Source organism: Zalophus californianus, chromosome 1 (assembly GCF_009762305.2).
Source record: "Zalophus californianus isolate mZalCal1 chromosome 1, mZalCal1.pri.v2, whole genome shotgun sequence".
NCBI classification, from domain to species: Eukaryota; Metazoa; Chordata; class Mammalia; order Carnivora; family Otariidae; genus Zalophus; species Zalophus californianus.
This window is the reverse complement of record NC_045595.1, coordinates 93,208,158-93,222,247: the sequence shown is the minus strand read 5'-3', so window position 1 is coordinate 93,222,247 and position 14,090 is coordinate 93,208,158. Positions and strand designations below refer to the sequence as shown.

Below are 14,090 nucleotides of genomic sequence, written 5' to 3'. Positions count from 1 at the left end.
ACCGAGGCAGTTTGGCAGAGACGTGACTCTGGCATGTCCAGGAAATGAGGAGCCATGGGGTCCCTTCATAGATGAGTGGTTTAAAATACAGGAGCAAAATGTAGCAGTTATTGAAGTTTGTACAGACACTCATTTTTCTAACAGTCAGGATTTTTTCAGTAGTTTTTAAAAATTTCCCCAAGGGGGTCCAGTGAGGGACCAGGGTCAAGTGCCTCCTTCACAGTAAGAGGGTTTGTGCTTTTGCTCTTGAGGCTTTTTGCAGGTACCCAAGAACGCTCCTGCTCAGTTTTCCCTCCAGGATCCTTAATGGGGTTTTACAACCTCTCCTGGGCTTGCAGCTTCTCACTGAGGGAGGCAGGAAGGGCTCTGTCTTCCTTTTGGGAGCCTCCTGCTCCCACATGTGCCTGCTCCCACTTCAGGCGGGATTGGGTTTTTCCAGGCTTTTTTGTTAGATGCTTGAGGACCTTGGGGTCCCTGGAACCCACAAGACAAAACTGTAATTTGGGGTCAGATCTTGTATGCCATTTTCAAATTTTACAGGGTAGGTGTCACAGTGGTTTGATATGACTACCCTCTCGTGAACCATGGCCTGAGGAAAACCCCAGAAAGTCAGTCTAGTCCAAGAATAGGCTAGAAATATGACACACAGAAAAAATAAAAATTCAGAAAACTTTTTTTTTTTAAGAGATAAGGAAGGATAGCACAGAGGAAAGACGGACACAGAGTGAGGCCAAGGCAAGGGCGGAGTAGGGAGGGAAAGCCACACGGGTAGAGTGAAGCCACTAATGATGTGCTGGAGACAGAGCCCGAGTGAGGATATGGCGGCCACTAAATTCTGAATCCACTAATGACAGTGGAGGTTTGTTAGGGGCCAAGCCCATGGAAGTTCGGTAATTGAGTTCTCATTCTAGGAGATGTGTCTGAGTTTTTCTTTCTCCATCCCTGAAACTTGGCTCCGTGGGAACAGAAGAAGGACTTTTTCCAAAACTCAACACAAGGTGGCGCCAGACACCCGCGGACTTAATGAGCTCCCCCTTCCAGGTGGGCTCCAGAAGCTTTGCGAAAGTTCCCTGAAGGGATCAATCAAGTCAGGCCAGATTCAAAGGAAACAGAGAGCTCTGCATCCACAGAGAATTAGCCTACGGATAAAATAGGGCACACAGAAAATAAGATATATATATACGTATATTATATATATATGATATAGATACTATACACACACACACATATATATATATAGAAGATGGAGAGAAGTAGCACAGAGGCTAGACAGACAAACTGGACCTACGAAACCTCTGTAAAAGGAAAATAGAGGCACGCCCCCAGGGAATCCCTGGCAGGACAGGAGACGGGCAAGTGCAGAAGGCCTGGAAGTGAGGAGCAGCCAGTAAAGGGGCTGTTGCAGATGTCCCGTGGGGAGAGGGTCGCAGCTTGGGCCAGGGACTGGTGGCAGTGGAGAACAACGCCTCCTGACTGAGGTATTTACACTCACCAGTATTCACTGACGTGGTGAGTCAATAAACCCAACAGGACTGCGTCACAAGACTCAATTGAAAGGCATTCTGTCTGTCTTTTCTGAGAATTCACTGTACCAGCTCTGCTCTTTTTATGTGTTATTGTGGGCTCATGACATTTCAGATGTGCTGATGTCAGCCAATATTCTCATTTTGATGGTCACGCTGCCCCAACTTTGGCCGCTGGGGACCCTTTTAGCTTTCAAATGCCCCGGTTATTTCAAGCTTTGCTTCTGGCCCAGCAACATGTTAGGTGTTCTGAGATTGCCTTAATAGTCTTCTGCCCCAGACCAGACATGGGATCAGACATTGTTCAAAGAAACCCTGGTTCCTTTTGGGAGAGAAATTAAAACCATAATGTAGGCATCAGGGTGCATTGTTATGGGGTAACATTGCTACTGGGCCATTTTGATGGGGGGAAAAAGCCAGAAAAGAAATATATTTTTAATTACGTGTTTTACAAAGGCATGACTTCATACTGATATGTTCGATTCAGTTCTAAGAACACACTGCTCCCACTCAAATCTGTGAGTCTACAGTTAGCCTTCCCTTTCACCAATCTTGAAATCTAGGTTCCTATCAAAATAAACATAATTATTTACTTGTTCTGACAACTTATGAGAATAGCTCCAAAAGCAAACAAAAATACACTATCAATAAAAATAGTACAAATACTAAATAAAGTTTTTGTTTTAGACTGCAGACTCCTAAAGATTTGTTGCCAAAGTACTCTGTTCTAGAGCCATTTGTAATCTCCCCACCCTGTGTGGCTATATAAGGAGGGAACTGAGAGATAGTTGTGGTCCACTCATTTCCATTCACTTTCACTTAGAGGAGGCTGCAACCTGCCCCCACCCCCCATTTTCTGCTCTACCTTTTCATTTTTCATAGGACTTGTACACTCCCAATATACCAGATAATTCACTTTAAAAAAGTAATTGCTATCATTATTTGGTTTTGTATTATTTTGCTGTTATTCTTTCCCCTTCCCCCAGTGGAAATGTAAGCTTCATGAAGCAGGGGGGTTTTGTTCAACTGGACTCTGAAAGCTGTTCCCTGAGGACAGGGCTGAGAGAGCTGGGCTTGATTCTGGGGGCAGGGGTTTTCTACGGGGTTGAGTGCAGAGATGCGCAGTCTTCCTGTTCTGTTGTAGTTATTAACTGTGCCCCTTTTCACTCCTTAAAGTGTCATAGTTTAAAGAGCCAGGTGATGGGGGTAAAAGGAGAGGAGGCCCGGGGAGTCAGGATATAAACACTCCAGGAGGGAATAACCAGCTACAGAGGAGGGAGCCCCTCTACTATGGGGAACTAGCTCAATCTCTGATGCATGGTTGGACCTCAGTAAATGCATGTTTAGGAACTGGGAAGACAACAGAATAATAGAAATTTTTATATACATATATATGCCAGCAGGAATGGATAAGCACTGGGGCAAATTGCGAGAGGCACTCAAGCAGAGGGAAATCAAGGGTGATTTCTGGGTTCTAGGCCTGGACAGGTGACAGAGGGATAGCAGTCCCAGGGTGGAGGGGCAAGGAAGTGGGACGGGGGAGAGTGATGACCAGTATAGTATAGCTTTTATTTTTGCACACTGAAAATATGTTCCCAGTTTAGGCTAAATATAAAATTAACACATTCTCTTCATGAAAAAGTCCAACTACACAGAAGCATACAAATGGTACAAAGGAAAAGATCTTCAGTACTACCATCCTTCTGGAGAGCCAACCCTCTGGCTACTTGAGACCCCACCAGGAAGAGAGGGGGTTGTAGGCCTCTATCTTATAGGAGAAACACCTGGTTGAAGTAGTTAGCTTGTCCCCACCTCTGGGCTGGCTGGAAGGGGCCCAGGAAGTTGGTGTGGAGACAAACCAACTCAGAGGCTCCAAAGCTGGGGGCTAAGAAGGGAGGCACAGGCCTTGCCCATCAATCCCTTCACTTCTCAAGAAACTTCCCTCTTCATTCCTTCTCTAACCCTGACTCCTTTCCTCACCTGGTGGGGAGAGGGGAAGGAAGAGGCTTCCAAAGGTGGGTCCTGGAAGATCATGCTGGAAGGGGCTGAGGACACCCTGAGTGAGCTGTCTTAAGGAGGAGAGGTACCCAAAGGGATTTCCAGTGGAGCACCCTGACCAGGTGAGGCTTTGGCCAGCTGTACCGGTCAGGGTTCTCATGAGGCCAGAAGCTGCCTGCCACTCTTTCCCTGCCCCATCTCCTACATCCCCTTCCTGGGGTCACCCCCACAACTCCTGACCAATGGTGGCCTTCAGGAGCCTCTCAGTTTGATGATGTAACTAGAACACCAAAGACGACTTTTTTGGAAGAAACCAAAAAGATTACCCAAGGTGACCTCTTTTTCTTTTTAATGCTATACTTTAACAACTCTACAGGTGAAAGGAACACAGCAAACACCACATTTATTATCAACATCCTTCTGCATTCTCCTCTCCTCAAACACACACATTCTACCTGCTGCCTTCGGTGTGCATATGTTATTTACCTTTTACAATATCTCATGTATGCACAGCACGTCCCATTTTCCATGGGCCTGTGGCCTCCTTCTAGGTCATGTATTGTAGAGCTGGCTGAGCCATTAGCCCCCGCACAGGCATTTGGCTTGAAGTGAAGTCAACACCGTTGTACCCATCCTTCCTTTCCTCATCAAGGTTTCCTCTAGGAAAGTGGGCTCTCCAAGCCAACTGGTGTAAAGAGTTTTTATCATTCTTGTTACAATTTATATCCTGCTCTGCAGAAAAGTTGAACCAATCACAATGTACAGTGCTGCCAGTTTCCCAAAGCTCTGCAAGCGCCAGATATGTATAGTGGTTTCACAGTTGTATGGTTAATTCCCCCATTGTAGAGATGAGAAAACTGAGGACTAGAGAAACCAAACTACTTTCTCCAGGGTCACTCAGTCAGTGAAGGGCAGACAGACCTAGTTCTAGAGGTCACATCTCCTGACCCCCACTCAGTGCTCTGTCTGCCAAACCAGTCTGCCTCTGACAGTTGCCTCTAGACGTGGACACAGCAGGCTCTTCTTGCTTTTCTTGTCCTTTGTCGGTGGCGGAAAACAGCTACAGGGCCTTTCCCCTCATGGCTCCTGTGCCGTGCCGATCAGATTCTCAATTTCAACAGAGACCTTCCCCAGCTTGCTAGAGCCAGGCCCTGAAGGGTTCCTCAGAAGACAGCACAGCTGTGGCACAGGCTTCCACCTCTTCCCTTCTGCAGCTGATTAACTTCTGGGGTGAATTGGTTATTTTCTGGGAAAAAAAATAATTTTCATCACTATTCATTAGAGGAATGGTAGCAGTGGTAGAGTAGTAGTCACAATTACAGAGAATGACACAGAAATCCCAGCTACTTGGTTAACTTTCAAGCAGCAAAAAACCCCAAAGACAGTTCTAATCCCTGGTTCAGGGGCTTCCAACATTGACTTTGATCATCCCCCAGTTCAGTGACCAGCAGATCTCTTGGGGCCCTGCTATGTCAGTGCTCCTCTCTCTGGGACGCTGCCCCACAAAAACCCAGAAGGTAATTCTGGTCAAAAAAAATCTAACCTTCTTCCAGCAGAGAACTCTGAAAATAATGACCTGGGGTGAGATGCTCAATGTACAGCACATGGCAGTGTGCCCAGTCCAGAGATGGGACTCCATAAACAGGAGTCCCTTCCCACTCATATTCATGTTCCTACCATCTTCTCTCAGCAACCCCAATAAAAGGCAGGTGTCAACATTTCAGAGAGACTCTCCCCACTGTTGCTAGCCTGCTCACCCCCACCAAATTCATTAGGTTCTTCTACAGTTCTTTCCCATGGCCCTTCCCGTCATCACTCCAAAGAGGGGCGCATGGACACAGTAAATAGCCACAAAGGGTTCCTCAACCTCTGTCCTGGGAAACACTAGCTTCATGGAGCCAGGGGCCCTTGATCTTTGTTTGTAAAGAGGTGGCTGTGGAGCTCAGGCCTAGCGTTCATGAGCAAATAACAGGGAAGGACCACGTACACACAGGGTTCACTGAGGGGGAGTGTCAGTGTGGAGCCCATAACTCACTGCTGCTGGTCCAGTCAGATCCTTAGGATACCAGCCACCTAAATCTGCAGTCATTATATTTGATTATTTTTTTTTAACTTTAGAGAAGTACTGTCCAATGGAAACATAATTTGAGCGATATAAACAATTTAAAATTCTCCAGTAGCATGTTTTAAAAAGTAAAAAGAAACAGGTGAAATTAATTTTAATAATGCATTTTATTATTAAAATATTATTTTAACTTATGATCTATATAAAAACATTAATGCTTTTTTTGAAATCCATGTGTACTTTACAGTACATCTCGATTTGGACCAGCTACATTTGAAGTGCTTAAGAGTCACATATGGATAGTGGCTACCATATTGGACAGCATAGTTCTAGAACATGAAAGTGAGACACATAATCTCGGAAGTTCAGAAGATGTAAAACTGTTGTCCCATAGGTTAGAATAAACTTTCAAGCAAGGTTCAGTTGATTTTTTTATTTGAATTACTTTTCAACATTTAAAAAAATCAGGAGATCTCTCATAAATATTTGGATTTCTGGCTTCTCATTTAAAACTTGGAGATCTGGTAGGGCGCCTGGGTGGCTCAGTCACTTGGGCATCTGACTCTTGATTTCGGCTCAGGTCATGATCTCGGGGTTGTGAGATCAAACCCTGCGTCAGGCTCTGCACTCCGTGGGGAGTGTGTTTGGGATTCTCTCTCCCTCTGCCCCTCCCCAACACACACACACTCTCTCTCTCTCTCTCTTTTTCTCTATAAAATAAATAAATAAATCTTAAAAAAAAAAACAACTTTGGAGATCTGGTAGCATTGGTTCACATTTCTTATTAGCAACAACATGCTAGAGCTGAAAAACAGCTGCCTTCTTCAGCTGAAACACGTTTGCCATGGTCCCTACCATCTCCCCCTATCCAATTATGTTCACTGCGGTGCACACTTTGTGTGTGTGTGTGTGTACCTCTCTGGGCCCCAGAGGCATCAGAGCTCACAAACTCTACTTTCTATGAAGTACACAAAGCCAAATTTGGGATGACCCACTGAAGAATGACTAACCTGGAGCTATCTTTATGCTTGCTACCTACATTATAGTGGAATGTGACATCAAAAAGAGAAAGAATAAAGTGAGCCACAGCAAGGAAAGGGAGACCCTTTAGTACCAAAGCTTGTATCCCCATAAAGAAATTATGGAGGAAAGACAATGAAAAGAAATAATACTTTAAAATAGGGACTATACACTGAGCCTTCTTGATGTAATTTTCTTTGCATATATATTTTTGCTTTAGACTATTACTTGGTAATATAAATTTGAATGGAAAGAAAATCTTAATGGTGTATTTCAGAGTGTAACCATCACCAACCGTGAAATTATAGATGTAGACATCAAATGTTTAATCCAAACAGATAAATTAAACACTTACAAACTCAAGAGGGATTTTTGAAGAATTGTCAAGGATTTCCACTTGGTAATTTCCCGTGGTTTAATTGGAAAGATGCATGGGTTTTGCAAGGATGGCTGGAAGTTACTTTTTAATATTTTGGAGGATTATCTATAACTAAGGTAAATGTTGCAGTGCAGCTAGGCTATGCTAAAGTCAAGGCTGAGGCAGAGCAGGGGGTAGTGGTGACATACAACTCCACAATCTGTTTGGGATTTAATGGATGCTAGTGATCAATTTCTCATACAGCATTGTGGGAAATACATATACTCAGAGAAATTGTCCACTTAAAAAATTGAGGGAGAAACAATAAAAATTAAAAACCTTATGGAAAGAAATGCACATAGACCAGACACTAGAACAATGTAGGGAGGATGGTAAGGAGAACAGAGAAGCAAAAGGTAGTCAAGGGTAGTGGTATCTATCTCCAATGGATGAAAGTGGCCACACACTATTATAGAATATCCCTGTTTCTGGTCTCCTCTAAAATTCTTAGGTTTTCTCCAAAAGCTATGTTTAGGGTGTGGCTCATAATGTATTCGGATCCCTAGGAGCTCTAGCCATTTAAAGGGCTCTTCTTGTGCACCTGAAATTCTATAAGCAACTGACCCTTTACATGGTTCTCTCCCTGGCCCTTTGCTCTGTCACTCACTATGGGTCCTGGAAGGATTCTAGTGCCCCTGATCCTGAGGTAGGGAGGAACCTCTACTGAGCTGCTGAATGTAGACCCAGAAGAAGAAAAATGAGAGAGGGTGTTAGGAATGGAATACCCTGTGAATAGAGGGTAAGCATGAGGAAAACCATAAAAATGTGACTAATTGATGGAGTTCAGCTGAGGAAGGCTGAATTTTTTTTGCCACATGTGGAAAAGAAGAGCTGTGACCACCTCAGCCAGGATGCTCCCCTACCATTATCATTTGGTTGGTCCAGGACCTCTTCTTTGACTCCAGGGTACTGCTTCTACTTACAGTGGAGGAGCCCCAGTCAGACCAATCCTCCTACAGATAATAACTTTAAAAACTGATCAAGGGGTGCCTGGGTGGCTCAGTTGGTTAAGCGTCTGCCTTCGGCTCAACCATAATCCCCGGGTCCTGGAATCGAGCCCCGCACTGGGCTCCTTGCTCAGTGGGGAGCCTGCTTCTCCCCATCCTCCAGCTTGTGCTCTCTCTCGCTCTCTCCATCTCTCTCAAATAAATAAAGAAAATATTTTTTTAAGATTTTATTTATTTATTTGACAGAGAGAGACACAGCGAGAGAGGGCACACAAGCAGGGGGAGTGGGAGAGGGAGAAGCAGGCTTCCCGCCGAGCAGGGAGCCCGACGTGGGACTCGATCCCAGGACCCTGGGATCATGACCCGAGCTGAAGGCAGACACTTAAAGACTGAGCCACCCAGGCGCCCCTTTTTAAAAAATTTTTAAGACCAACATATGCTGCTACAAGAGACATACTTTAAATATGAGGACACAGATACGTGTAGAGTAAAAATGTGGAAAGAAGATATGCCACACAAACAGTAAACAGTGGAGAGCAATATTGATAACAGGATAAGGAATCTTGCCAGAGATAAAGAGGAACACTTCATGATGACAAAAGACTCAATTACTGAAGAAGACATGTCAACAGTGTATGCAACCAAAACAGAGTGTCAAAATACATGAAGGAAAAGTTGACAAACAGAAACAGACACATCCACACTCCTAGTTGGAGATTTTGTTGTCTCCCTCTCAATGACCAATAGAACTATACCAAAATATCTGAATGGGATTATCAAACACTTTGACCCAACTGATATTTATAAAACACTACTCCAACAAGTGCAGAATACACATCCTTTAATGGTCCTGGCAACTTTGAGCCCTGGGGTTCTTGCTGAAGGGGAAAAGGCCCGCCCTGCCCCCCTGTGTTCACCAGACCATGGTGCCTTCATGGTTAGCAGTGAACCATTTAATCATTCAGAGTGGCTGGCAGGGCGCTGATGAAACGCACATTGGTAAGCAATTATGGAAGAGAAAAAAATGAAATGAGTCAATGTATGTAAAGCCTTAGAACAATGCCTGGTGCTTAACTCTGTCCTAGTGTCGGCTAAAGTTAGGACTATGTAGAAGCGCTGGAAAGAAACAGAGAGAGATGATGTTAGGATAACAAGGTGAAGGGGTGTCCTGGAGAATGGGTCACAGGGAGGATTACTCCCCCGTGCTGGGAGAACATGGCACTCACTCTCAGGGCCATGAAGATATCACAAGAGTGACTCCAGAGTGACTCCAGGCTGATAAGGAACTACAGGCAGTTCTGAGTCTAGTTGCCTCTAAGAAGCCGACTGCTACCTCCCTCTTCCCAGGAGAGAATGGTGAGAAATCCCTGAGGTGACAGGGATGGGTTTGTTTTTGTTTGTTTTTGCTCAGTTTTGTTTTGTGCTGCTTTATGTACTGAGGTCTGGGGGTGGGTGGAGGGCACAGGAGGTAGGAAAATGGAACAAAGGGAGCTGCTGGAGGCCTGCTTTTGCTTTTCTCCACCCTGGGGTGGGCACAGGACCTACCTGCACTGGAGACTGAAACCTGTGGCCCAGTGTTCACAGTGCATGCTTCACACAATGCGCTTTGCCCTGGGAACCAATGAGGCTCTTGGCGTTTGAATTGAATATGTTGGGTTGGAACATACTACTGGATGTAGCTGCTGTTTTAATTATGGCAAGGGACCAAGAATCCTTGCAGGCCAGTCTAGAAGAGTAAGGCTGCGCGTGACTCTTGAAATGCCGAGCGTCCTGGTTGGTGTAACACACCTGCTCTCTTGGCTGGGCCAGGTCCTAAGGGCAAGCATCAGTGGCCTGACGGGAGCCTGAGGAAGGTCACCACTCCCTGGAGAAGGGGGTTCTCTCCCAGCCCCACTGATTAGAAGTGAATTTCTATAAATCCTCTTCTCTTTTCTTTGTGCAAATGCTCGTACAGCCATAGACTAAGGCTCAAACTGCATCTGGTCAGCGTCATGCCAAAATGAAAAAAGAATACCATTACCAAGGTGTCAGGGAGCACCACCACGGGGCAACAGGAGTTCCGGAGCAGCTGCCCCATTTTCCAGATGGAAAGGGGCACAACCACAAGGATCAGCATGAAGCCAACAAACGCAAACAGGGCCAGCGCCAGGGGGAGGGTCTCTCCTAGAGATGAAAAGATAAGGGCAATCTTAGGAGACAACAGTGAAGATGAACTCACCAATCCTGGCCTCTCTCACTTTCCTGGAGTTGGCTCTGCATGTCGGCCAAGATGGCAGATGCCGACATCCTGAGATTTGATATATGCCTTAGTGACTAAAATTACCACCATTAAAGCCATTTTTTTTTTTTTAGAATTCAGAGGAAGGCGTTGTTTCCAGAAAGCCCCAGGGGAGACTGAACTCTTGTTCTTGGGAAGGGAAAGGGAGTTAAGCCACTAGCTGTGTTAGCACGTACCTCGGCGCAGCTGCCAGGAGGAAGGCAGAGTGCCAGGACCCCCGGCAGGATGAGGGGGAGGGGCCGGAAGAGAACAGCACTGAAGGGAGCTGGATGGTAAGTGAAAACAAAATGTGTTTCACAATTTGCTCTTGGCATTGACTCACATTGTGGAGGAAAATCCTGACTTCAGAGAACAGTCACGGGATAACTGCGATCTACCGAGCCTCTGCTAATTGTTATGTGACTTACCCCGGGTCACACGAGTAGCTCTGGCTCCAAAGCCCAGGGTCATTCTACTAAGTAAATGTATCGGAAAGTGCCAAGTGTGAGCATCTGGAGATGCAAAAGGGGTGATCGATTACGTCCCCATCTTTCTGTTCTATGTAACGTGGAGCAACTCCTGCAGCCCCTCTAGGTCAGACTACTCACCCACCACGTGAAGGGCGCATGGCCAAGGAGGCCGCAGAGAAGATGGTGGTATCACATAGGTGGCCGGGGGGCACTGTACTTTCTCTCAATGCTTTTGGAAAATACTTCGGCAGTACACGTCAAGAGATAAACAAACGTTCATACCCTTTCATTTACTCCTCTGAGTGGATTCCAAAAAATAATTTCAAGGAAGGAAACAATTATATGCCTAAAGCAGTTCCTAGCAACATCTGGATTAGGGCAACAGCCTCACAACCAGTCTCTGTCCACCCACAGTGGCATACCTCCACCTCCAGGTATGCTCTGGTGTGTTTTGTTCATAGCACGTACCACCAAGTGAAACTATCTCATTTGTTTACTTGTTTGTAGCCTGTCTCCCCAGCTAGAGGATAAGCTCCTACGAGGGCAAGGACTTCGGTGCTACATCCCAGTGACTAGGCCAGCATTTGGCACACAGTCAATGCTCAATAAGTGGTCACTGAATGAGTGAATCAATCAATCAATGAACATCATCATCATGACCTAAAACATAGAAATGATCTAAATACCCCCAAATAGGAGATGATTTAATATATTATAAGACATCAGCATGGTAGCTCAGGAAGTCGGCTATTAAATTGGGAATTGGGATATAAACCAATTTGTTCACCACGGCATGATATAGTGGCAAGACTGGAAAGCACAGAATATATCTATTAGTGGGAGGATGGTTACATTTATTTTGGCACATCGATAAATTCACTTATTATGCATCTTCTTTAAAAAATGAGGTAGATCCACAGGTACTGATATGAAAAGATGATCCCAATATACTTCTAAGTGAAAACAAGTAAGGTGCAGAATGGTAAGCACAGTACAGTCCCATTTGTGCCTGTGAGCATTGGTATCACACAATGATGGGAAGATTAAATGTCAAACCTGCCAGAGGAAACCTCCTGCGTGGTGTGGGGGAGAATGGAGAACATGTACCTCTCACTTTACATACTTCTGTGTTGTTTGAATTATTTTTTTAAGATTTTATTTATTTATTTATTTATTTATTTATTTATTTATTTGATAGAGAGAGAGCACAAGCAGGGGGAGCGGCAGGCAGAGGTAGAGGGAGAAACAGGCTCCCCACTGCACCCCTGTGTTGTTTGAATTCACTAACAAACTTGACCTAAATGATTTTTAAAAGTAGCATAAAATAGTAATCAGAAAATCCATGTGGAAATATGATGGATGTGATATTTGTGAAAAAGCAAGCACAGAGTGTGTGTCTATACAGGGATGGTGATGGAACAACCTTGCAGAGCAGTCTGGGAACAGCGGTCCCAATTCAAATGTGCACGCCTCTGACCAAGCAGCTCTACTTCCAGGAATTTATCCTTCAAATATATACACACCAGCCAAATGATCCATGTACAAGGTAATTAATTAAAGCATTGGCTGTAAGAGCAAAATATTGGCAAAAAACAAAATGCCCATCAATGAAAGACTAGTTAAATTTGTTATCCATCCATACAACTATATACTGTGAGGTTGTAAGGAAGGATGAGAAAGTTCTTTATCAATATGGAAAAATCTATGATATATAAAGCAAAAAGGACAAGATCCAGAAGAATGCATAGAATATGGTACCATTTGTGCTAAAAAGAAGGGAAATATATATATATTCTCATTTACTTGTTATGCATTTAAAAATCTTTAGAAGGATGGGCACCTGGGTGTCTCAGTCAGTTAAGCATCTGCCTTCAGCTCAGGTCATGATCCCAGGGTCCTGGGATTGAGCCCCGCATCAAATCCCACATCGGGCTCCCAGGGAGTCTGCTTCTCCCACTCCCTCTGCAGCAACCCCTGCTTGTGCTCTCTTGTTCTCTCTCAAATAAATAAATAAAATCTTTAAAAAAATAAAAATAAAAATCTTTAGAAGGATATACAAGCAGCTAATACCTATGGGGGAGGGGCTGGAATTGCAAGGATTGGGGAAGAATAGAAAGGAGTTTCCACATGTATCTTGTATTTTTTGAATCATATGAAAGTACCAAATTTTTTAAATAACAATTTAAAAAATTTAAAGATGAAAAAGCTATACACAAAAATGTGTGGTATTTGAGCAGCAAAATCATGGGATGTGGGGGTTTTGTTTTGTTTCTTTTCAAAGGAATTTTTAACACTGTAGGGTTTTAGACTATAAAAAAATTCAAGGGATGTGGTGCCTGGGTGGCTCAGTCGGTTGAGCGTCTGACTCTTGGTTTCAGCTCAGATCATGATCTTGGGGTCCTGGGATCGATCCCGTGTCAGGCTTAGCCCTGAGTGCGGAGTCTGCTTAGGATTCTCTCTCCCTCTCCCTCTGCCCCTCCTGTTCATGCTCTCTCTCTCTAAAATAAATAAATCAAATATATAAATATTAAAAATTGAAGGAAGAAAAATTAAGTCAAACAGAACTCTGTAGACTTTCCACCAGGTCCCTTCCAGTGGAAAGCAGTGGTGATATAGAGCAGGGGGCCTCCTTGCAAGGTCTGACTCTCATACCCCTGGCTGCTTCTCTACCCCGCCCCCCCCAGCCCACTCTGGTTCCCAGGCCGTTGCCATCGGGGTAAACCAGACTTTCACCACACTTTCACCACAGACACCCACCCGGCTGGGGGGCAGGTCAATGAACCCTAGGGGAAACTCAGAACCAAAGGACCCCAGCGGGCAGCCAAGCATCCACCAGGAGGGACTATGGCCTGTGCAGGACTCCAGGGAACAGGCAGGCCATCCGTACCTTGCACCTTGACACACTCTGCCTGGCTGGAAGGGCTGTGCCTCCCGATGGCCTTCACGAACGTCCGGACCTTCACACAGTATGCAGCCCCTGGTTCCATGGTTTCCAGGTGCACCGGAATGCCCCTGCTCCTCACCACTTGGACATGTTCCTTTAGGAGACCAGAAAACAGTTACAGCCTGGGGGAAGCAGGACAGGAAAGGGCAAGAAGGGCCAAGGAAGGAAAGTTCTAGATATTTCCTTTCTGGGATGCATCGAGAATGTTCCCTCTCATTCATTTATTCATTCATTCTTGTTTATTTATTTATTTATTAAGCACCTCCTACATGCCAGTTTCTATTGTAGGCCCTGAGGTATATAGCACTGAACAAAACAAAGTCCCTGTTCTTGTGGAGCTGATGTGGGGGGAGACAGAAAATGTGTGACACATGTCAGGGGGTGATGGGGCTGTGAAACAAAAGGAAGCAGGGCAAGGAGGTAGGATGAGAAGGAGGCACTAAGCGGA

General features: G+C 44.9%; 1 protein-coding gene across 1 annotated transcript in view; it reads right to left on the bottom strand.

Moving 5' to 3' along the window:
- Positions 1-3,105: 3,105 nt before the first annotated feature.
- Positions 3,106-14,090, bottom strand: part of IL20RB (interleukin 20 receptor subunit beta) — a 40,197-nt gene continuing 29,212 nt past the window's right edge. Inside the window, exons 5-7 of the mRNA XM_027584045.2 lie at positions 13,586-13,736; positions 9,992-10,134; positions 3,106-4,767 (exon numbers count right to left, since the gene is read on the bottom strand). Coding sequence (XP_027439846.1) covers positions 4,660-4,767; positions 9,992-10,134; positions 13,586-13,736 — 402 coding nt within the window. The 3' untranslated portion in view covers positions 3,106-4,659. The remainder of the gene's footprint in view (positions 4,768-9,991; positions 10,135-13,585; positions 13,737-14,090) is intronic.